General features: G+C 34.3%; 1 protein-coding gene across 3 annotated transcripts in view; it reads left to right on the top strand.

Annotated features, from left to right (window-relative positions):
* MKLN1 (muskelin 1) overlaps positions 1-24955 on the top strand; it is a 264096-nt gene that overhangs the window by 228555 nt on the left and 10586 nt on the right. For all 3 annotated transcript variants that reach the window (XM_045565477.1, XM_045565479.1, XM_045565476.1), the window contains 6 exons: positions 1144-1365; positions 3184-3313; positions 13989-14136; positions 15056-15170; positions 16904-17043; positions 19697-19799. In XM_045565477.1, the coding sequence (XP_045421433.1) occupies positions 1144-1365; positions 3184-3313; positions 13989-14136; positions 15056-15170; positions 16904-17043; positions 19697-19799 (858 nt within the window). The remainder of the gene's footprint in view (positions 1-1143; positions 1366-3183; positions 3314-13988; positions 14137-15055; positions 15171-16903; positions 17044-19696; positions 19800-24955) is intronic.

Raw genomic sequence — 24955 nt, 5'->3', positions numbered from 1 at the left:
TCATTCTTGGGGAATAGTAGATTTTCATCTTAATTTATGGAAGTCTGTGAGAAACCTGGGAAATGGCAAATAAGGTGGATCTTTTTAGTGGCAGGTAAAGATTAGGAGATGTTAGAATTTTTTCTTTTTAATAATAACAATTTTTAAAAAGTAACCTTTAGAATTAGTAAAGCAGTTTTTTATTTAGAAGTATAAAAATAGATAAATAGCAGAAGTAATTTGGTAGGAGAGAATTGAACATATATGGTGGCTAGTTTTAGCAAAAAATAGGTGTTTTGTATATACGTATAATTTAATCTTTAAATATAAATGCCACTTGTGTTCAACATCTGATTTCCAACTTGTATTTATATATTCTTTGAAACAATTTGATTCTTATTATCTTGTGACAAATGGCTCCTTTCTTGCATATTTTTATGAAAAGCTATAATCTCAGTTGAGAAAAATATAAGAAGCAAGCTTGGCATTTGAACATGAATTGCATAGTTCAAAGAAAATTAAATTTATAGCATTGTGTTAAAAGGATGAAAAATTCTTTACACCATAAATCTGGAGACTATTCCAAATGTCTCTTTGTTTGTGTGTTTTACTATTTTATAACATTGTGATTTGAAAAATTTTGTAAAAATAAATGCAAAGAGATGAATTTAGTTAGCTGCATCAATCTTATTTGCATATTTGCTTTCTTATTAAATAGTAGCAGTATTAATAGGATGCTTCCCTAAAATAGAAGGGAGTTTTTATAAGGAGGATGAAAAGAAAGTTATGATGACTGTTCACATATAGAGTATGATCAGTATTCACTCTTAAGTGTAAATCAGCATTTCATGTTATCATTGGTTGATTTCAGTAAAAATTATGCAGTTTCAAGAAAGCAGAAAGCTCTTTAACCCAACATGTTTTACTTTCATTGGGAAATATGGGAACCTGAAAAGGTATTTAGAAATCCATCCTGAATCTCTGCCAGGCAGTGAACAGTATTGCAGTGTGTGCATATGAGAGTCAGGGGTGGGATTTAGTGTCACTAAGGAGAAAGTTCTGGGTTTTTCTTGAAATTGTAAAACTGCACGTTGGTTTCATTTTAATACATACATATAACAGGAACAAACTAAAACTATTCAATCTGTTGCCTTGTTCTGATAGATGTGTATGGACTCAGAAAAACATATGATCTACACCTTTGGTGGTAGAATTTTGACATGTAATGGCAGCGTAGATGACAGCAGAGCCAGTGAACCACAATTCAGTGGGTTGTTTGCTTTCAACTGTCAATGTCAAACCTGGAAACTTCTTCGAGAGGACTCCTGTAATGCTGGGCCTGAGGACATCCAGTCTCGGATAGGACACTGCATGCTATTCCACTCAGTAAGACTGTTCTATACATTGCATTATGTTATTTTGTCATATATATCTCTATAGGAAAAGAAGTGGTGAAATTTTATGGTTCAGGAAGAAATCAAAACTTTTCCTTAGAAATAAATGGTTAGTGTAGCAATGACAGAGAAAAACAAAACTTCCTTTAACAGTGAACTATTTGCTAATTATGAGACTCTTCACATCAACCTAGTAATTCCTAAATAGGTGTTACCTGAATACCAATCTAGACAATCTTATAACTAATTTTACTACTTATCTAGGCATTATAGCTATGTCCCTTTCTTATGCCTTTCCAGTTACTGACTTCTCTTAGCAATTATTAATAGAAGAACAGTTTCTGTATCTCTTTGTATTTCCCCCTCTGCTATTTTCTATTAACAAGAATTAAGAATTGATTTTATAGAATTAGAATTAAAATTTATCAACAGGTGCAAAACCAGCATACAGACTTTTCTTTAACCTTTTCAGATGTTTTAATGAAATCTTGGTGGTCTTTCTGTGAATACAACTTTTAAACAATATTATGGAATATTTTGAACATGTTCTTTAACATGTATTTTAAACATGTTTTTCTTTCTACAAAATAGAAGAATATAATTAATAATAAATTTATGTGTACTCATTTGTCAGTTTCAAAAGTTATCAATGATTTGCTGTTCATTTTTCACGCATCTAGCCCACTATAATTTCATTCCTTGATGTTTCTTTGTTTTTTAAGTTCACTGTTAAATTTTATTGTGCTCGAGTATTTTAAAGCAGATTCTGAATGTTGCATCATTATACCTGTAAATACTATAATGTAGAGCTCTAACAGATGTAAGGACTTCTTAAAAACATAATTTTAATACCATTATCATACCCAACCAAAACAAAAGCAATTTCTTAATATAATTTAATACTCGGTCTGCATTTATTTTTTTTAATATGCTAAAAAAATACCATTTCATAGTTGGTTTGTTTAAGTCAGGATTCAGGAAAGATATTTTGAATTTGGTTGTTATGTCTCTTAAATTTATTTTAATTTATAACAGGTTATAAATTTATAGTAGGTTAAAATCCTACTTTATAAGAACAATATTACTTGCTTTATCTATAATAGTTTTCACAATAACAAAACTAACAAAGTCACTGAGTGCTATTTAAAATTGCTTTCTGATTATTTTTCTATTTAGCATTTAGCCCACTGGGGATGAGTAGTCAAAAAGCACATATTAAAATCACTAGAAATACTACTTCTCTGTGTGGTCATATCTCTATATACAGATAGTTTTACTTGGTTCCCCTCCCCCTCCCAAATTTGAGAGATTTTTTTTTCTTTTGAGTTAATTTTGTTTTCTAATGCAATAAGGACATATACATGGTTCTAAAGTCAAAACATAAGGTCCTTTTGGAGAGGTCTGGTTTTTATCCCTGTCTTTCTGTTCTGTCCCCCTTCCCCTATAGGTAACTATCTTTTATTGGATTTATCTTTCCTTTGTTTTTGAAAAAAAGAAGTGACTGATCTCTCTTTCTCTCTCTCTGTCATACACAGATATTCCTTTTTCTCCTTTCCTACACAGATGCAGCAGCAACCTGTATACATTATTCTGCACCTTACTTTTTTCTTTAAGAGGATATCCTAGAGATCACCTCTTAGCAATGTATAGAGAGCTTCCTCTTTCCTTTTAATTCCAGCATAGTAATCCATTGCATGGGAACTATAATAAAATTATATTAGTAGAGGTTTAAATTTTAAAGGTTCATTCTGAATTCTTCATAGAAGTGACAACATTCTCCTCCTTTGTCCTTTTTCTTCTTCTTTTTCAGAAAAATCGTTGCTTATATGTATTTGGTGGCCAGCGATCAAAGACCTATTTGAATGATTTCTTTAGTTATGATGTGGACTCTGATCACGTAGACATAATATCAGATGGCACCAAGAAAGACTCTGGGATGGGTAAGGGCATTTAGTGATTTCTTCTCATATGTCTTAACTACTTTAGGTAGAAAACTATAGCCCATTTTCTTTTCTTTCTAACCATTTTTCACTCTTCTTCCATTTCTTTAATTGAAGTAATTCTGAGTAAAAGGAGGAAAAATCTATCAGCTTATTCAGTTCTGTTTGAAAATATGTGAATTATCATTACTGTTGCCTTCAAGCAGAAAGACCATATGTGAATTTCTAAAGGAATTGTTTATGTGTGTGTGCTTGCTGAAGGTGGGAGGGCCGGCTTTACAAGAATTAATATCTTAAAAATTGTTTTATTCTATATTTGCTAATCCTTTGCATCTTCTGTTTTCATGATAGTGACCTATATATTGGGCACTAGCATATTAAGGGTATGTCTTTGTTCTAAGGGGGAATTTTGTGTGGTTGATAATATCTTTAAGTTTACAAGTTCAGCATCTAAGAAGTTATTCTCCTAGTCATAGGTGTCTGGTTTGCATATTGCCCTGGCATAGTTATTAATAGTGCCCCATCCATTCTCAAAAGTATCTTGTTTCAGTAATTGTAGTTACCCTTCATAGTAGTTGCTTTGCCTGTGGTTACGATTCATAGAAGAGGGGCTTTGATTAAGGTCTAATGGTTTAAAAATGCTAATTTGAGCAGTAGGATGAGAAATTAAATCAGCTTGCTTTTCCTTTTAGTGCTTATTTATGAAATGGGTCTTTTTATTGTTGGCTCTTTTGAAAAATGAGGATAAAAACCACCTGTCTCATAGATATTATTCTTGGATGTTGTATTGATTAATACAAGCTTCCTCTAAAATAAATAAGCAAAAACAACAAAAAAGATGTCTTCTCTTAAAATAGTTCATATTTAAGAAGAAAAACTTAAAAAAAGTATAACAGGTAGCATTGTAGTGAAAAACAGCATGTGAAGTAGTTTGACCCTCAGGACTCTGCTCTTATTCTTCCTACTGGGCACGAGGCTAGAGGTTTATTCTCTGGGAGAAACAGAATGATAGAGGCTCTATGGAGGCAGAGAGGACAGGGTAGAAAATAAGGAAACTAAACCTGTATACTGTATAGTGGGACTTATATCCAATTCCCTGCTCCTGCGATGCCAGACATATGTCTCTTGGCAGAAGATTGGAATCACCTTCTCTGGTGAAAATGTATGGCCCCAGAGAAAAGATCTCCAGATACTGGTATTATAGACAACCCCTTCCCAATAAAATGGCTGATCTTGCTGCCTCGTCCCCATTGTACTGGGGACGAGGCAGCTTCACTGCTTAGTCCCCTAAGTGCTGCCTACCATATACACACAGTTTTTAATTAATTTTTATTTCTTTACTCTTAATGAACAATCAGTTAAACATTTTTCTGTGTTAGGGCCTTTACAATGAAAGAGAGAGACAAGAACAAAACAAACCTGAAAACAAATCTGAAGTAATGCACTGAACACAAGTAATAATAATCAAGATTGCCTTTCTTAGAGAAAAAAGATACTATGTCCTTTAAATCAGCAGTCCCCAACCTTTTTGACACCACAAACTGGTTTCATGGTGGAGAAGGGGAAGCGGAGCTCAGGCAGTGATGCCATGGAAAGTGGCTGTAAATACAGAAAAAGCTTGGCTCCCTCGCCAGCCACTCACCTCCTGCTGTGCGGCCGGTTCCTAAAAAAGGGTTGGCCAGTCCCAGTTTTTCCGTGAGGGTGGGGGTGAGGGGAAGGAGGCAGAGCTCAGGCAGAGATGTAGTGATGCATGGACCAGTTCCTAATAGGCCACAGATGGTACTGGGACTGGTACTGGTACTTGCTGAGGCCCGGGTTTGGGGACCACAGCTTTAAATGATAATAGGATGCAATGAAAAATCAGAGACTAAGAAAGAGCTTTTGGGAAATAAATTTTGTTAGAATAAAAAGAAGTAGAAGAGTTGTAAAATCAGTAAAAGAAAATCTCCTAAAAAGTAGGCAGAGATGGAGATGGAAATTGGAGAAGATAAGGATCTTAAAAAAAAAAAATCAATCCAGGAAGTCCAATAGTGAACTAATAAGAGTTTCTCCCAACAATAGAGAACAAAGAAAATGGAGGACACGAGACTATAAAATAAATACCAGAAAATTTCCCCAAATTGAAAAGCACTGATCTCCAGATTATAAAATGGTCCCCTGCAGAAGTCACTACATTGAATGTTTTAAACAAACAAAACCCTTTCTCCCTGAAGGTGCATCATTATGCATTATACATTTTCACATATCAGGCATAAAGAAAAGATTCTAGAGCAAAACAAGGTCACATTCAAAGCAACAGAACTTAGAATGATATAGAAATTCTCAGGAACATTAGAAGCTATAAGATAAGGAGGAACAGGGTCTTAAAAATTTTGAGGGAATATTATCATCAACCTGAAATTCTATTCCTAGCCAAAACAATGAAACAAGAGAAGAAATATTACTTTCAGATATGCAAGGTTTATCAGTGGGGCTTGTTTGCCTGCAAGTAATAGAAAACCCAATAAGCAATGGCTTAAACAAATACAGAATTCTTTTTCTCACAGAACAAGAAATACAGGGTTAAACAATCTGGAACTGATGTAGTGATTCAGGAGTGTCATCAAGGCCTTTGGGTTCTTTATATCTTTCTGTTGTTCTGTGTTTAACCTGAGGTTGTAGCCTCATGGGGGCAAGTTATCTGACGTATGTCAAACATCATGCCTTCATTCTATATAGGTAAAAAGGAAGGAAAGCAAAACTTGCCTAGAAGGCTCCCAGTGGGCTTCTACTTGCATTTCATTGACTAGAACTGTAAAACCTGCTTCAAGAGAGTCTTAAAAAACAAGTATTCAGCTTTTCCAGTCTTTATGTAGTGCATGGGGGAAGGGATTTGGAAATGGCTGTTAAATCATGTAATTACCAGTGTCTGCTGCACAAGATTTTAAAAATGATAGACCTTTTATGCACTCTTTCTTAGGAATTACTACACCATATATACTAATAAAAAGGTGTAAGAGTAACAAAAAAGGAAGCATAGGAGCTAGGAAAAAGAGAATCTAAGCCAGAAAAGCAATAAAGGGGTATCCCAGATAACACCTGCACAACAAACCTAATGAGCATTCAGTTCACATTGGAGCAAGGTCATAGGGAAGTAGGCCTTTCTTCCTTACCAAAGATGAGGTTTCCAGATAAGAGTAGAATCAGTAGATATGTTTGAGCATTTGAAATAAAAATTGTTGATAGGTAAATACCATCTACTATAAAAGATGAAGGATAGGAACATAATAGAAAAAGCAAAAATTTTTTATAAGAAAGGAAATATTAGCACAGGGAATTTCTTGGCTCTACAGGGGATAGTGTTTCCCTAATCATAAAAATGCAAAATTAGGCGGAGTGTGGTTGCTCACATCTGTAATCCCAGCACTTCGGGAGGCCAGGGCAGGAGGATTGCTTGAGGCCAGGAGTTTGATACCAGCCTGGGCAACATAGCAAGACCCTGTTTCTACAAAAAAAACAGAACAGTTAGCTAGGTGTGGTGGTGTGCACCTGTAGTCTCAGTAACTCAGGAAGCTGAGGCTTGAGGAGGATTCCTCAGGAGGATTGCTTGAGCCCAGGAATTTGAGGTTGCAGTGAGCTGTGATGACACCAGTGCACTCTAGCCTAGGCTAGAAAGTGAGACCCTGTCTCAAAAACAAAAGCAAGCAAACAAGCAAAAAAAACCCACAATCAATTTAACCAAAAATTGAGATGAAATTTAGTTGGGAGGATCTTCCTCTACTATAATAGGACGTCAGTAGGTAATTTCTAAAATAGCGGTGTCAGGTTCAAGTTCATGTTGTGTCCCTGGTTCTTGGTTCCAGTACCGAAGAATGGTTACTGGTCCCAAGTCGATAGAATGAATGAGCAAGCCAAACAGCAAGATTTATTAAAGCACAATACCTTCCAGAGTGGGAACAGGTCTATCTCTGTCGGTGGAGAAGATCCTAGGTTTTTAACAGATTTCTGCTTTTATGTCTACATCTTATGGTATATGCTAAATGGTGGGCAGAATATTCATTTTGATTGGGAGGGGGAGAAGAGGGGTGGAGATTTCCTGGAACCGGTGACCATCCCTTAACTTGACATTTGTAAACTGTCATGGCGCTGGTGGGTGTGATTTTTACTATGTTCAAGAGGGTAGTTCACCTAAGGTCGCTGCCAGCTCCTCTGTGCGCATGCCCCAAGGTGTGTGTTTCTGTGGTTGGCCCATCTCTTTGGTTTGTGGTTTTCTTACCCTCTTCTAATTGGCTGGCAACGGTATCTCTACCGAATCTCCCTCGCCTGGCCTCCACACCTGTTTCCCCTTCCTCCTGGTCCCTCCCTAACAGCAGCTTAAATAAATGATTTAGAACTATGGACCAAAATAGCTAATAATATTACTTGGCCCATATAAACTTGTCCGTCTTGTTTAATCATTTATTTTCTGTTACCATAGTATAGTGGAAAGGTATATAATTTAATCTTTGACTTCCTCTGGCTTTTAAGAGTTATTCTAACTTTCCATTAAAATAACTAGGAGGAAAGAGTTAATACACGCCTTACAATCCTAAGGTAAGTCTCCCTGAAAAAGGTAGTGAAGATAGTAATTGATATAATAAATAGGCGTTGAAAACTACAAAGTGTTGGCTAAGTGCTGTGCTGGACTAAGGATACAGCAGAACAAGCTGATCAAAGTCTCTCAAAGTGCTTATAGTCCAGCTAGTAGGTAATATAATATTCTGCTGGATAATAATAGCTACTCTTTATTTAGACCTTACCATATGCCCATATACCAGAATATCTTTAATTGATAGTATTATTCTCATTTACAAGATGAGAAAAATTGACATCAGTGAAGTTAATATATTCAGCATTACACAACTAAAAAGTGGTAGAGCTAGGATTTAGAAGTTTGAACACAAAGAAGAAGTTCTTTCTACCATTCGGAATTACTTTCCAAGTTTAAAAGAAAAAAGTGGCAAAGAATGATAATGCCAGAGAATAGTAAAAAAAAAAAATTCAATATAATAAGCAGACTTTAATGACTATCATTTGAACATTTTACAAATGAGTTATAATTATGTAGTAATTTACAAAATTGATCATTATAATGCTTCAGTCATGGTTGTGGTAGCTTTACAGAAGTGTGGTAATTGTTCTTTTTGTTAACTTTTGTTGTGATTATAAAAGTAATATATTCATTGTAGGGAATTTGAAAAAATTCAGAGTCAGGCAAAACAGAACATGTATCAAACCATCCAGAGATTATCTGTTGACATTTTTATGTATTTCTTTCTAGTCTTTCTAAAACTTATTTATTGTATAAAATTTGACACAATTTTATATTTTATTTTAAATTTTACATTAAATTATGGTGATTTTTTTCATTATTATGGTTTTATTACCATGAATCAGAGATATTAGTAGAAAAGACAAGTGGATTCATTCCCTGATTACTTCTATAATCAATTTTTGTAAAATTAGAATTACCATTTTTGCTGTGCATTGTTCAATTTTGACTTGATTTATAGTGAATTTTTCTCACAATGCAAACATGTTCACTTATTAATTTAATATTTGTTTACCACCTACTAGTATCTGAGTTTGTTTTTCTCATCTCCCTCCCCACATAGTTCATTATCTTCTATATGCCACGTGTTGCTTTAGGTACTTGGGATTCAGCTGTGGACCTGGCTGATGAGATTCCTTCACTGACAGAGCTCACATTTCACTGGAGAGACCTGCAGTTGTGTTCTAAGTACTGTGAAGAAAATAAATTGAATGTTGTAATAATGAGTAACATTAGTCCCGTTTAGTTAGAGTAGGTTGGGAAACCATCTCTGAGGAGGTAATGTTTAAGATTTAAGATGAGGGCTGGGCATGGTGGCTCATGCCTATAATCCTAGCACTCTGGGAGGCCAAGGCAGGAGGATAGCTTGAGCTCAGGAGTTCGAGACCAGCCTGAGCAAGAGGGAGAGCCTGTCTCTACTAAAAATAGAAAAATTAGCCAGGCATTGTGGCATGTGCCTGTAGTACCAGCTACTCAAGAGGCTCAAGGATCCCTGGAGCCCAGCTTGCAGTGAACTATAATGACTCTACTGTACTCTACCTAGGGTGACAGACTGAGACTCAATCTCAAAAAAAAAAAAAAAAAAAAAAACCAAGAAAAAACAGATTTAAGATGAGAAGTAGAGAATTAGGAAGAACCACTTGAAGAACTGAGAGAAGAGCAAATATAAAGTTCTTGAAGTAGGAAAATAACTTAGTGTGTTCTAGAAACAGATGAGACTGGTACAAATTGAGGGTGGGCAAAGTTGGTATGAAATGAGATTAGAGATATAGATGAGAGTCTGGTTATTCAGTGCCTTGTCCAAATGAAGAAGTTTGGATTTTTTTCTAAATAAAGTAGGAGATTATTAAAAGGTTTATTATCAGTGTCTTGGTCTGATTTAAGTTTTGAAAATACCACTTTTTTCTAGGTGTGCATTTTCCAAGTGGTTAATTTTAACAGTATTCCTATGAGATGCATTGTTAAAAGGCTTTATGTAAATAGGTATTTTATTGAAGATTTTTATGTCAGAGTTGAGCATCTGGTTAGAACTACTTGGAAAATTTTCTTACCTAAAACTGTTACAGTTATACTTTGAATTTAGGAACCTCAATGGCTCTGTTAGCAAATCAGAGCAAAACTGAGATTATTTTCTTTTTGTTTTTTGTTTTTCTTTCTTTTTTCCCTCAGCTCTCCCTCCCCCCTTCCTTCCCTTTCTTCCTTCCTTTCTTTTTCCTTCCTTCCCAATCTCTTCGCTATTCTCCCCTTTATCCTCCCTGTCTCCTTTCTTTCTCCTAGAGGATTCTAATACGTGGCCAGGATCGAGAACCACTGTTCTAGCTCTCCAGAGCCTGTTTCAGTCCTTAGTCAAGTAACCTTAGGCAAATTGCCTAATGTCTAAGCATTCATTTCTGCATTTGTAAATGATCAAAATTACATTTTAAGGAAAATAGTGTCCCTGCTTATGGCTACTCTATTAGTAAAAATAGATTAACCCCTGACCTTGGGCAGGTTAAGTTATTGTTGGGTGTCTTAATTTTCACAAGAGGATGTCAATACTGCCCTTAAGTTCACTGATCTATCCAGTTAACATCAAGTCACAAGTCACGTTAGTTTTACCTCTGTCTTCTCTCTATTCCCATTGCTGCTTGACTTATACTAGTTTGGGCTGTCATCACATCTTTGGCCTCTGTCTTGTAGTCTTCCCTGTGTCTGCCACCCCTCACCTAACCCATTCTCCACGCTGCAAGCAGAATACAGCTATTTTGTATTATCAATTAAGAATAGAACCATATGCCTTAAAATTTATTTAGCAGATATTTTTTGGTCACCTACTAGGTGCTAGATAATAAGCTAAGCACTAGGAATACAACTGTGAATAAGGGCTCTGTCTTTATGGAACTTATAGTTGTTCATGGGAAAGAAAAAGAAGTAAATTAACAGCCTTACCTTTTGATTAGGGCTAATTAAGATAAGAAAATATCTTTAAAATACACACCTCATTGTTTTTCTTTCTCACTTAAAATCTTTTAATCATTTCTCTTGGCCCTCAGGATTAAGTCTTAACTCAGCCTGACTCACAGGCTCCTTTCTGATATGCTCTAAGCTGAGTTCTCCAGCCCTATTCTTGGTATCTATACTCTCTTTGCCACCAACTCTTTGTTCTATGATGACTGAATATTAAATCTTTATAGATAGCATACTTTTTCTTGCCTTTGAGTTTTTGCCTATGCTATTCTCCCTGTCTGAATCATTCTTTCTCACCTCCAAAATCTAGCTGTCTTGTGTTGCATACCTCTCAGACCTTGGCATGTAGATCATAGTCTCCCAAAATGCTTCTCTTAACTCCTCAAGCCCAGGTTAGGAATTGAAGCATATGGCTCTAGCCTTAATTGTTAACACAGTTCTAGGTATGCATCTGGCAGTATAATCCTGACTGTGCTTTTCAAAACCTGTGAAAAGCTCAGCTGAAATACATAGATTTTATTCAGGATTTCTTAAAGAGCATTCCATCTTTTCAGTACTCTAAATCTCCTAAAAATATCAGAATTATTTTTACCTCACTTCAAAAAAGTACATTTACTTTTTTGATTAAATTAGATTATTATTTATTTTGTAAGCCATGAAAAGTCTTTTTAAGAAGGCAGGATACTATTTAAATTTCCACATTATTAAATATTCTGAAGAGATACCAATTTTATCTATTATGTAGATGCGCTGTAGCTTATTTAAACATTCTATTGTTTATTAACAGTTCTTCTAGAGCTTTTTTACTATAGTAAATTACAGTAATTTGAGGTGGACTTAACGTATAATTATTGTGTTTATCTATGATTCAGTAATGTGGGTTATTTGATTAAAAACTGCTCTTACAATGTGAGTTTCACATTGGATTGTTTGAAATCATAGAAGAAATTTGTTTGAACTATTGAGATCACCAATTAGAGATGGTATGGCTAATAGTAAAATTGCTGCTGCTTGTTATAATTTTGTATTGTGTTAGATACTATAAAATCTTAAATTGTTGCTGTTTATAATTATCTAAATGTATCAACTTAGATTGAACATCTGAAGAAACTTTAATTCTTTTATTTTTTCACTAGAGTGTAACAACCTTATGCTCCCCTCAGAAGGAAATTATAATTTAAATCAATGGATTGGCAGCTGCTTAGAAAGAAGGGATTTATTAGTATTGTGTCTAACACATACATAATTACATCAAAATTCAGTGTATCTAAAATTTGAGTTTATTTCTGGATAACTTTTGGCAATAAGACTGTGAACACAAGGAGTTTAGCAGATTCCCCATATGTAAGCTCTGTGTTTAACACTAATTGAAACTTATGTTTAGAAGATGGTCTTTCACACCACCAGAGCTTTATAGTTTGCTATAGAAACTCAGTCTGTTATATTAGGAGTACTTTCTCATATCTGTATTCTTTCATGTTAAGAAACATATACTGAGCCTTCAGCATCTGCCAAATGCTAAGTCAAGTATTGGTGATAATGAACTCTTACAACCTGATCCCTGTTCTATAGTAGTTATGTGTTCACTTGTTTTTTTTCCTTAAATTCTGTTGACTCTGTTTTCCCACATCTGCCATTGTTTATTCCATTCTGCTCTAACCATTGTAACAGATTGGTGTAATTGAAAGAATAGTGAATTGAGAATCAGAAGACTTGGTCTCTCTTCATCTGGGTCTGCCACTCATCCCTCTGCAGTTTTGGCAAAATTATACAACTTCCCTGGACCTAATTATTCATCTGAAAATGAGGGGACTGGATCAGTTGATCTTAAGGCCTCCTCTAGCTCCAAAATTTTGACAATTAAATTTCATTCCCTTCTGCTGTTATCAGGCTGTGAAATTAACATATGAGGGCTATGTGAGTTATGTCTACAAGATCTGATTTCTCTATCTATAAATACATTTTCATGAAAACTTTAAAAGCATAATCTTACTAATTTTTATTTTATCCCTGGGAATGTGCTTATTGACTTTAAAACAATCAATGTAATAACAAATTCTTATGTTTTTGACCCTTTCAGACTTTTACCAGTTAACTGAATAAAGCCAAAATAGCAATAGAGAGAAGACTTTGAAGCTAATGATTTGCTGTTACTAACACAGATTACTGAACTAGGAAATGGTAGTGCTTATTTTTCATGTAACTAGACTTCATTGCTTTCAGTTTACTGTCTTTTATATTTGGTGTGCCATTATTCTGATAAAAACAGAGTATGTATCTTTTCCCTCTCAAAATTATTGATAATAATAACTTCCCCTAATTTCCGCCTTTTATCCTCCCAGGGGTGTTTTTGCTACATACAAGCTTATAAAAATATTTCATATTTTTAGTATAAAATTTAGTTTATTTGATAGTAAATATGAATTAAAGTTCCACTGTGAATATGTAAGAACATTAAAGACAATTTTGAAAATGAAAGGTAATGAAGTAGTACCAGCTCTACCATATACTGAAAAGCTACAATTTGGTACAGATTAGTAGAATGGAATAGAACAGATAGTATGAAAATAACCTCAAATACATATGAGAATTTACTACATTTGGTAAAGTTGGCATTTACTATAAGAGAGGGAAAATAGATCATACAAGAAATGACATTGATACATCACTTAAGAGTTGGCATTAAAAATAAGGAAAATTTGGATCCCTGCTTAACTTCTGTGTATCAAAGAAAATTCTGGGTGAACTTAAATTTTATACTTAAGAAATAAAATTATAATTCTAATTGGTTTTAATTATCTAGGATTGGGAGAAGACCTTTCCAAACATATCACAAAACCCAGAGTGTTAAAGAAAGCTCCCTCTAGCTGGTAGTCAACATTCATTGATTCTTTCAACAAATTGTTGAATAATTATTACATGCCACGCAGTGGGAACAAAACAGTGGGCAAAACAACCACTGCCTTTGCGGAGCTTACATTATAGAGCAAGGAGAAGGCAATGAACAATTGTTTGTTGTTTAATAAAAAAGTACGTAATGTATTAGAAGTATTGCAGACATATAGAACAAAATAAGGATATATTAATCTTTTAAAGAGTAAGTACTAATCTGCTATATAATGTAAATATTTTCATCTAATTTTTTTCTTCAACTTATAGTTCCAATGACAGGATTTACACAGAGAGCAACTATTGATCCAGAACTGAATGAAATACATGTTTTATCTGGACTCAGCAAAGACAAGGAAAAGAGGGAAGAGAATGTCAGAAATTCATTCTGGATTTATGACATTGTGAGGAATAGTTGGTAAGGAACTCTTGGCTATGCTGTAATCCCAGTGTAACACTTATTTAAGGTTGTTGGTTTATTCAAAAGAAGAGAGAATTGGGAGGCTTATGTTAATTTGTGACATACATTTAAAGGTCAGTATTGAAAAAAATATTGGTACCTTTGTATACAGTGATGTTCAGTGAAAGTATATTACCTATGTTTTTTAGTTAGTAGACGGTTTCTGGTCTAGAAGTCAAAAGAATTATATTTTAGTCTAGGTACTGCTGCCAGGTAGATGTGTGAACTTGAGAATAGTGCTTTTTTAATGTCCCCAGGTCTTAGTTTTTATATGATAAAATGAAGATGTTCGACTAGAGCAGGAAGGGGACATTACTATTTAGCATTTCCAAACCAGGACCCTTTTGTCATAGAGCTCTTACAGAACTGGTGCTGCACATTTTGCTTTGGGAAAATATGGATTCGGCTCTAACATTAGATCCAGCTCTAACATTCTGTGATTGCCCCACAGTTACTATTACCATGGAGAGTAGTACTTTGCAACTAAGGAATTTATTATTTTCTAACTAGGACATCTATTTATAGTCAAAGTGAAAGCAATCTACTGTGAGTCTTTTTACTGTGAAAAAGTAGACAAGATAGCATCTCTTTCAACCTTTAATTTGAGCCTTCATGTAAGCTGTTTGTATATCATAACTGAAGGTAGGTTGGTTTTAAGTGAGCTGTATTTGATGGACATTAAAAGAATTTCAGAACTCAGTTCTAACAAATTCAGATTATTTTATGAGTGACTAAAACTTTAAGATTTGATGTGACCAAATTAAGATTTTTTTTCTGTTGGTAATCAGACATGCAGTTAATTTGCATGCTGCGGTTGTATTAACATATTTGCTGCTAATTTTCTAGGATAAAATGCCTTAAAAGCAATGTCTTGCAGGTCTTGTGTATATAAGAATGATCAAGCTGCAAAGGATAATCCAAGTAAAAGTCTTCAGGAGGAGGAACCATGTCCAAGATTTGCCCATCAGCTTGTATATGATGAGCTACACAAGGTATCCTAGCTTACTGACCGGTAACTTTCCATGGCCCCCAATCTAAAAGAATCCCCGATTATACCTTTCTGATTGTTTTTAAGTAGATTTGAATAAAAAGGTATAATACATAGCAGATATCCAATAGCATATGTAGCAAATGCTCGATATTACTTCTCCCTAAAATTCCTTAAGAAAATAAACATTTTTGCCTAGTCTGCAATTCTTGGTACTTTTTCCTTTTTTGAAAATCATCAGTGGTTGGTGCTTAGCTGCATAGATCAATTTATAGCATGGCTTATTGTTTGTACAACGTGTAGCTTTCAGTATTTTGTGCCTTGTTCCATGATATGAAAAGAACCAGGTATATAATTTCCTGGTTTTAGATTTTCTCAGTGGATAGGAAGTCTTTTTATTTTTCTTGTAGATGAGTAACATCTCTTTTCTATTAGCCTTGGGAAAATGGTCCTGCATTCTGCAGTTTTAATATCACTAAGTATTCAGAGTAATTTCTTTTAACTATTTTCTCCCTTAAACTTAACACGTACTTTAGTGATTGGACTCAGATTATGTAGTAAGTTACTGACAGAGCCTGATTTGTATTGTTTAGACAATGGATTAATTTTTTAAATTCTGTGCTGTAGTTTGAGACCTCTAGGTAAAAGATACTGTGGGAGTGAATAAAAGCCCTTTCTATTGGAGTCTTCCAATTTAAGGGGTAGATGAATTTCCATCTATAGGACAGAGACAATAACTCTATTATGTAACACCAATAACAGAAATGTTTTCAAAATTTCAGTAAACAATTTAATGCTTTATATAGGTACAGAATAACATTAAAACTTAATGAAATTATCACATTCCTTTTGCATTTCTGTTTTGGTATTAATTGAATAATGAAATAATATTTTTTAAGTTATTTCACAAATTATATGTGCTATTTAATATTTGGCATTTAAGTTAAAGCAAAATTAAGATGTCAAAATTTTTTTAAATTTCTAGTTGACCTTTTGACTGTTGTCCTTCATGGATTCAACATGTTAGAGTTTTTTTTTAAGGCTATCATTTATTATTATGATCGATGTGTGATTAACTTGATAAACCTCATTATTTGTTGTCTTCAGCAAACTATATCTTGGATTAGTTTCTTCCTATCATTGCTTTTGTTTCATGTCTTCCACTGTCATTGTAATTGTGGTAATATAACTCATTTTAGTATAAAATGTAATTTTAAAAAGTAGCCATGGTGCTTTAAAGTAAAATGGAAACTTGAGAAAAATCAGGAAAAGCCTTTGGTAAAAATGCAGTGTAATTTTTAATTTTTTTTATACAAATAAGGGTAGGGAATTTACCTGTTACGAAGAAATTTTACTGTGACCGGGCACAGTGACTCATGCCTGTAATCCTAGCACTCTGGGAGACGGAGGCAGAAGGATTGCTTGAGCTCAGGGGTTCAAGACCAGCCTGAGCAAGAATGAGACCCCATCTCTACTGAAAATAGAAAAATTAGCTGGGTATGGTGGCATGCACCTATAGTCTTAGCTACTTGGGAAGCTAAGGCAGGAGGATCACTTGAGCCCAGGAGTTTTAGGTTGCTGTGAGCTAGGCTGATGCCATGGCACTCTAGCCTAGGTGATCAAGTAAGACTCTGTCTCAAAAAAAAAAAAAAGAAAGAAAGAAATTTTACTGTCGCTTCTGTAGTTTCTTGATTATGCATTCATTTTTAAAAGTCTGTTTTATGTTGTTTATTGTAGGTTCATTACTTATTTGGTGGAAATCCAGGAAAATCTTGCTCTCCAAAGATGAGATTAGATGACTTCTGGTCACTGAAGTTGTGTAGACCTTCAAAAGATTATTTACTGAGGCATTGCAAGTACCTCATAAGAAAACACAGGTATAAAAATAATTCATTGAAAACTTTTAATTAACATCATCAGCTATTAGTATTACCTAGCCTTGGAGATGTGACTTTCTCTTTTGCAAATTTAGTAATAAAGCAGTATTAATACTGTGAAGATCGTGGATTTTGTAAATGCCTTGTTTATCTACATATTTTTGCTTTCCTCTTTCAAAGGAAGATAAAAAGTAAAGATAGATATTGATGCTAAACATTTCTAAATACAGAACAAGTGAAATTTTGCAACTGTTAAAATAATGGAAAAACAATTTCTGTGAAGGTGACGTACTGACCTTAGAGTAACTCAAGGCCTGACCACTACAAATTGGATTAGCTCTAGATTATTGACATAGGCCCAAGCTGTTGAGAGTTAACAGTGAATGTGGTGATGTAGCTGACTATACAATATCTTTATAATTTGATGTTTCACAATACAACTTCAAAATATGGTTGTAGTTTTACATTATTACTTAATTGCAAAAATCACATGATCAGACGTTTTCATATATGTCTCCTGAGTCATGTTTGCTTTTTGATTTAGCAAGTGATAAACTACTAAAAAAATGTAGAAAAGTACTTGTTCTTTTGGTTACTGATAGTATTAGATGATAATAACAATTTGTTTTGGAAGGAGGTTAGCCTTTAATGATGGTGATAGCTACCATTTATTGAGCAATTATTGTATGCTAGATGCTAGATCCTGCATTTTATTCTCATAATAGGTCAGTGGAGTAGGTACTGTCATTATCACTATTTTATAAAAGAAGAAAACAGAGGATTTTTTTTTTTTTTAGGAGACAGGCTCTTGCTCTGTTGCCTAGGCTGAAGTGCTGTGGCCCAGTCATAGTTCACTGCAACCCCGAAATCCTGGGCACAAGCAATCCTCCCTGCCTTAGCCTCCTGAGTAGCTAGGACTACAGGCACATATCACCATGCCCAGCTAATTTTAACAGAGGGCATTCATCTAAGGTCACCCAACCATAAGTGATAGAGGCAGGATTTAATCCTGAGTATTCTGACTCCAGAGTGCTCGCCACTTAACCACCACACACACACACACACACACACACACACACACACACACACACACACACACACACGTATATATATATGTATATATATACACATATATACATATTGTGTATTTAATATATTTATATATTTCATATAGTATGTAAATACACAAAAATCTGTGTGTATATGTTATATTTGTGTGCTTCTATCGTATAATGTTTAGTTGTTCCTTTCTCTGCTTTCATAAGTTGTGCTTGAGAGATAAATTAATGACAGAAGCTAGTTTGGGGCATTACTGTGTTTTAATTATTAGTGCATTTCTTATGGAATCTACAGGGAAAAGTTCTGAATCTTCACCTTGTCTGGATGGCAAGGTATGAACTCTGTTTATTAACAAGATTTAAGCTTGAAGTACCTTCATCTGTTGCAAAAATTTGATTTCTTAGTATTTTACTTAATGTTAAACTTTGGGGACAAATTTGGGGAGATTATAGTATTAGCTCTTTTTCTACTTCAGATACAACAGCTGGTAGTTGGAATATTAAATTAAGCTCTTTTTAAAAGTTTCCTCACCATACGCCCATTAGAGAGATTAAAGGAGATTGTTTAGTGCTATATGTAAAGAATTGGAATTCACTTATAAACTCTTTCCTCTGGCTTTTTAAAAAAAAAAAAAAAAAAAGACAAGGTTTCTCTCTATTGCCTGGTCTAGAGTGCATAGCTCACTGCAACCTCAAACTCCTGGGCTCAAGTGATCCTCGTGCCTTAGCCTCCCAAGTAGCTGGAACAACATGTGCATACTACCACGCCTGGCTAATTCTTTGATTTTTTTGTAGAGACAAGGTCTCTCTATGTTGCCCAGGCTGGTCTCAAACTCCTGGCCTCAGGTGATACCCCTGTCTCAGCCTCCCAGATTACAGGTGTAAGCCACCGTGCCCAGCCTCCTCTGGCTTTTAACTGAAAAAGTCTATTCTTTTTTTTTAATGGTGACAAAAATATCATCATAGCATCATTGTGGGGATAAATGAAGTTGTATATATAAAATATTTGATACAGTGTCTAGCGTATTACAGATGCTTGATAAGTGGTTGCTACAATTATTATTTCTGTTATTGTTATTACTGACTGAGACATGGAAATCATCTCATTAAAAATATCTAATCAGTGTTAATGATACTTATTAAAAGAGACCATACTCATTTCAGTTTCCAAAGTATCTGTTGAGCACCTCCCTTGGAAAATATGCAAATCTAAGCAGTATTTTCATTTTCTCTCTACTTGTTTTACATGAAACACATTGGGCTTTTTTGGAGTTCTGTTACATAAAAAATTTAGCATATTCACTGTGTTTTGTAGTTGGTTAGTCCTAGCTTATAATTTTAGGGGAAGGAAGTACTCTTACCCAGTCTCTAGCACCACCACTGCTTGTGATCACCTGGCATTGCCTTTACTTCTCCAGGAACTCCACGTCTGCACTATCTACATGGCAATACTCTTACCTCTTGATTCCTAAACACAAATTTTTTAGCTATCCAGAGTAACTCCTCATACACAGTGTGTTTTACTCCAGGTCTGAAAGACATTTCTGATGTTTCTTATAACCCAGACAATTATTATTACTGTTTACATTTTCTAGGTTTGAAGAAAAGGCCCAAATGGATCCCCTTAGTGCTCTGAAATATTTACAAAATGATCTTTATATAACTGTGGATCATTCAGACCCAGAAGAGACAAAAGAGGTAAAGAAAAGTGGTAATAAACTTTAGAAATTGAGTATTTTTTTAAATGTCTTTCTAAATTATATTTGCTGATTTTGCTTTTGAGTATTTAAAGGAAAATGAAAATATGATATCAGTAATCTTTAAAATGGCACAGAGGAGGTGAAACCAAACTTGAAGAGGCATATTTTCATGTGATAAGATTCAAATCACACAAAAAAAACCCTTGATGCATTCAGAAAAAAATTCTCAGGTACAAAATTTTAACTTAGACATTAGTTTTGTGTTTGGGAAGGAAATAGAAATTTTTTCTTTTTCCATAGTCCCATGGTTCTTTTACTTAAGGATTACTTAATAGTTCAATATAAACTTTTCTGTTGCAAGTCAAGATCATTCAAGAGAGAAAGAAAACAACCTTTTTTTAGGGAGAAAGTGAGGAGAAGTTGGTGGGAGTAGAATCCTTGCTGCCTTATTTAGTTACATGAATGTTGTAGCAATATAGCTTGACTACAGACTTTACTCATCAGTAGTTCCTAAGCTTGAGAAATCAGAAGCTGATCATTACTTTTTCCGTGTTTTATTATATAACATGGGATAGAAACAACTATTTGTAAAGATTTCATATTCTTAAGGCCTTATTTGGTTATCTACGATGTATGAATATGCCTGTAATGAGTTTTCACAGTTTTATAGCCTCTGTTTGCACTAGTTTCTGAGATTCCTTTTGTCATTTTATCCTTTTGCCAGCCGTCCTTGTTCATCTAGCAGCATCTGAACTGCAGTCCATTTTGCCTTCCACTTAACGTAATTGGTGTTTATTATATGTATTAATAGTTCTGTCTCTTAGGTCTGTTCCCGTGTGAGCTGTTGCTTTGCTTTGGCTTTGTAACAGCAATATCAGGCAGTGCTTATCTCACATTAGCATTGACACAGGTGTCAGACTTAATGTCAGATGACTTTCAGGTACCAGGTTCATTGAGCCTTCAAGCAATAGAGCCCGCATGTCCTTAGCACAAAAACAAAGAGATACTCTTTCATAGTTATCCTGCTGTAAAAATTAGTCCTATTTCTCTGACTCAGTGCTCCGACTCAGCCCTTCATTAAGTTGAGAATCAGCAGAACACACTTCAGAACGCCCCTGAAGGGGAAGAGTTAGTTGTCTTTCCTTGACTGTTCAGTCAATTTGTGATACTACTGGAAATAGGGGAAATTATCATAGGTTTGCTGAATAGCAGAATATGTTTGGTTTAATGTTATGACTTATAACTGTACATAGCTGTGAAGAGTTCGTTAGTGTTAATTTTGTCAGACCACATATTTGAGGGTTATATATAGATTTCCTTGTGTTTTTTCTATACTCTATATAAAGTGGCTATAACCAGAAACAATCATTTTCCCCTTATTTTTTTAAAACCAAATCAGAACAAAATATTTGAAAGTAAATAATTTCAGCTGTGTGAGCTACAAGTAGGCCAAAGAAAACAGACTAATGGGAAAAATTAGGACAGAGAGAGAGGTATCTCAAGTTCAAATGGAGCCATTTTTTAAATTTTAGTTTCTATTTTTCTTCTTTTTAAAATAGTAACAACTTATGATTTTGTGTGCCACAGACTTACATTCCATTTTGTAAAAGCTTAATCTGTCAAGAGTTGTTTAGCCCTAGTAGAAGTTAGTAAAAATGGTGTTGTATGTGTATGTCAGCATCAGAATTGCCTCAGAAACTTTTTCAGAATAATACCCTTGCCCTAAAATTCTCTTCTGCCTGCTCTTACATAAGAAAAAATGGGAAATACTCCTGACACTGAGAATTACTGGTCTTTAAGATGATTATTTTGTTTAAAAATGTGTGAATAGATTTAAAGAAATCCCCTGTCGACAGTTCAGATATATATACTTGCAATATTTATCAGTGAGCCATATAGATATTTACTTTCATTATAGGAAATCATTTCATTCATCGAGAAAGTCCTTGGTGCTGTTCATTTCCTGCAGTAGCTTGTTTTTGTTTTCTGTTTGTATGTTTTACAGAAATTTTATTATATATCTTTCTCAGTAACCAAAAGATTTTTGTAGATTTTTTTATTTTTGCTGTTATCATCATAATCATTGTGCCCGTTATCAGGACAATGCCAGTTGACTACCAACTATTACCAAAAAATGCTTCGTTGCCTCCTGTAGTTTCCATAACATGTATTCTAAATTGGTGCTGAACTTCGAATAAACCTCATAAAAGTGATTTTTTTTTCTAAAAAAGGCCTGAGAAAAGGATGCTTAAATCAACTCTACCATTTTCAGAGAAGACTCTATAATAGAAAAGGAATAAAAAAAATAAGTTTCCAGCCAATATAGCACATTTTGTGTGAATTATACTTGTGCTGAGTTTCCAAAGTACTGGTGTCATTCATTTAACAGATGTGTATTGATTCTCTACAGTACACCAGGTTTTCTAGACATGGAGGACTATCAGTGAACCAAACAAGATCCCTGCCCAGGTGTTTACATCCTAGTGAAGGAAGACAATAAACATTAAATAAGCAAATTATATGATAAATTAGAATTTGATAAGTATTATGGAAAAATAAAAAAGATTAAAAGGGTAAGGGGAAATCAGAAGTATAAGAGGTGAGAATTAGGCAGTTGCAGTGTTAACTAGGATGATCATTATAGGCCTCATTTAGAAATGTATTTGCACAAAAATTTGAAGGATGTGAGCGAGTGATCTAAGCAGATGGATAGGTGAAGATAATTTCTGACAAAGGGAGGGCTAGAGCAAAGATCTGGGGATGGGAGCATTCTGTTGTGGTTTAGTAGACCAGCAAGAGGCCATGGTGGCTGAGGTAGAGGTAAGAAGGGTGAGAGCAGTAAGAGATGAGGTTAGAGGGTAAGAGCAGAGATTTGGAGAACAGACTGTGAATGGCTTCATAAACCATTGTTAGGACTTTGGCTTTTACTCCGAATAAATAAGGAGTCAGTGCAGGGTATTATGCAGAGGAATGATGTGTTCTGCTTTAAATGAGATGACTCTTGATTACTGTATTGAGAGGGGAATGAGGATGGAGGCAGAGAGGCCTGACGTAGAAATCTAAGCAAGGAATTATTGGTAGCTCAGACCAAAATAGCAGCAGTGGGATGGTGAGGTATCAAATAGATCAGATTCCCAGTATATTTTAAAGGTAAAACCAACAGAATTTTATGATGGATTAGATGTAAGTTCTTAGTTTGAAGAAATGACTCCAAAGTCTTTGGCCTGTAAAACTGGAAGGATGAGGGTGCTATCAACTGAAATGAGAAGGCTCTGGGTGGAACTGGTTTGTGACAGTAGTTGGGGACTCCTTACTGGGCTTGAGTTTAATTTTGGATATGTTGTTTGAGATACCTATGAGACCGCCAACTCAAGATGTCAAGGTGACTGTTGGTTATTCAAATCTGGAGTTTGGGAGAGAGGTCTACGGTATCATTTGGTATCTGTTAAAATCATAGGCCAGTACATACAATTCCATTTATTTAATCAGATTGTTAAAATAACAGTTTTCTCTACTTCCTTCTGTATATGGAGCCAATAAAGTTTATTTTTTACCTTAGGAGTTAGAAAAAAGGAGCAAATTAAGCCTCAAGTAAGTAAAAAAGAGGAAATTAGTGAAATAGGAAAAAAACAATAGGGAAAAGTTAAAAAGTAAAAAGGTGATTTTTTTTTTGAAAAGATAAATAAAACTGATAAACCCATAGCAAGACTTACCAAGAAAAAAAGGTGAAAACATAAATTACCAATATCACAAATGAAGGGGGGAAATCACTATAGACTCCTATATACATTAAAATAAATAAATATTATGAAAATTTCATCAACAAATTTAGCAACTTGATGAAATTGACAAATTTTTTGACAAATTTTTAAAAAGACATAATTTACTAAAAGTGACACAAGAAGAAATGGAAGACTCTTAGGGAACCCCATAGCTATTACAGAGATTGAATTCGTAATCAAAAACTTTGTAACAGAGGAAACTCCAGGCCCAATATATCAATGATTTCTATCAGCCATTTAAGGAAGAAAAAAATACCAATTCTACGTAGACTCTCAAAAATCAAAGGAAGATAGACCCTTCCTAAATCTTTTTATGAAGTCAGCCTAACTCTGATATAAAATGCCAACAAAGACATTACAAGCAAAGAAAATTATAGTCCAATATCCTTCATGAACAGAGATGTAAAATTCTTGAGAAAATTTTAGCTAATTGAATCCACCAATATGTTAAAAGGTTAATGCACCATGACCAAGTTGGGGTTTATCCTAGGAATAGGTGGTTAGTTTAACATTTGAAAACCAGTGCCATTCACCATGTTAACAGAATGGAGCAGAAAAACCATAGATTATCTCAATCAGTGAAGACAAGCATCTAACAAAATTCAGACCCATTAGTGATAGAGATTCTTAGCGAACTAGGAATAAAAGGAAACTTCCTAAATCTCATAAAAAGCATATGTGAAAAACATACAGCTAGGATAACACTTAATTGTGAAATATTAAACCCTTTCCCCTTCTTATGACAAGGAAAGAATGTATGCTGTTAATACCTCTATTTAATATTGTACCAGGAATCCTAGATAGTGCAATAAGGAAAGAAAAAGAAATAAAGAGCATACAGATTGAAAAGGAGAAAGTAAATTTGTTTGTATTTGTAAGTGATGATTGTGTACACAAAACCCTATGGAGTATACAAAACAATATACTGAGGACAAGTGATTTTAGCAAGGTTACAGAATACAAGGTCAGTAGGGAAAAAAACAATTATTTTTATACTATTAGTGATCAATTTTAAAATGCAAACTTAAAAGCATACTGCTGATATTAGCGTCAAAAAATATGAAATGTGTAGCAGTGTCTGTTGTAAGAAATTAAAGAAGACCTAAATAAATGCAAAGATATATCATATTTATGGATTGAAAGACTACAAATTGTTTAAAGCTACACATTCTCCCCACACTGATCTTAATTTCATGCAGTCTCTGCCAATATTCTGGCAAGTTTGGTTTTTGTTGTTGTCACTAAGGAAATAGACACACTAATTCTAAAATGTACGTGGAAATGTAAAGGTTTTAGACTAGCCAAAACAATTTTGAAACAAGAAAAACAAAGTTGGAGGCTTAGTACTACCTGATTTCAGGACTTTGTATAA

The sequence above is a fragment of the Lemur catta genome, chromosome 11 (assembly GCF_020740605.2).
Source record: "Lemur catta isolate mLemCat1 chromosome 11, mLemCat1.pri, whole genome shotgun sequence".
In the NCBI taxonomy this organism is placed as follows: Eukaryota; Metazoa; Chordata; class Mammalia; order Primates; family Lemuridae; genus Lemur; species Lemur catta.
Note: the sequence above shows the minus strand (reverse complement) of the source record. Positions and strands in the feature narration are given on the sequence as shown.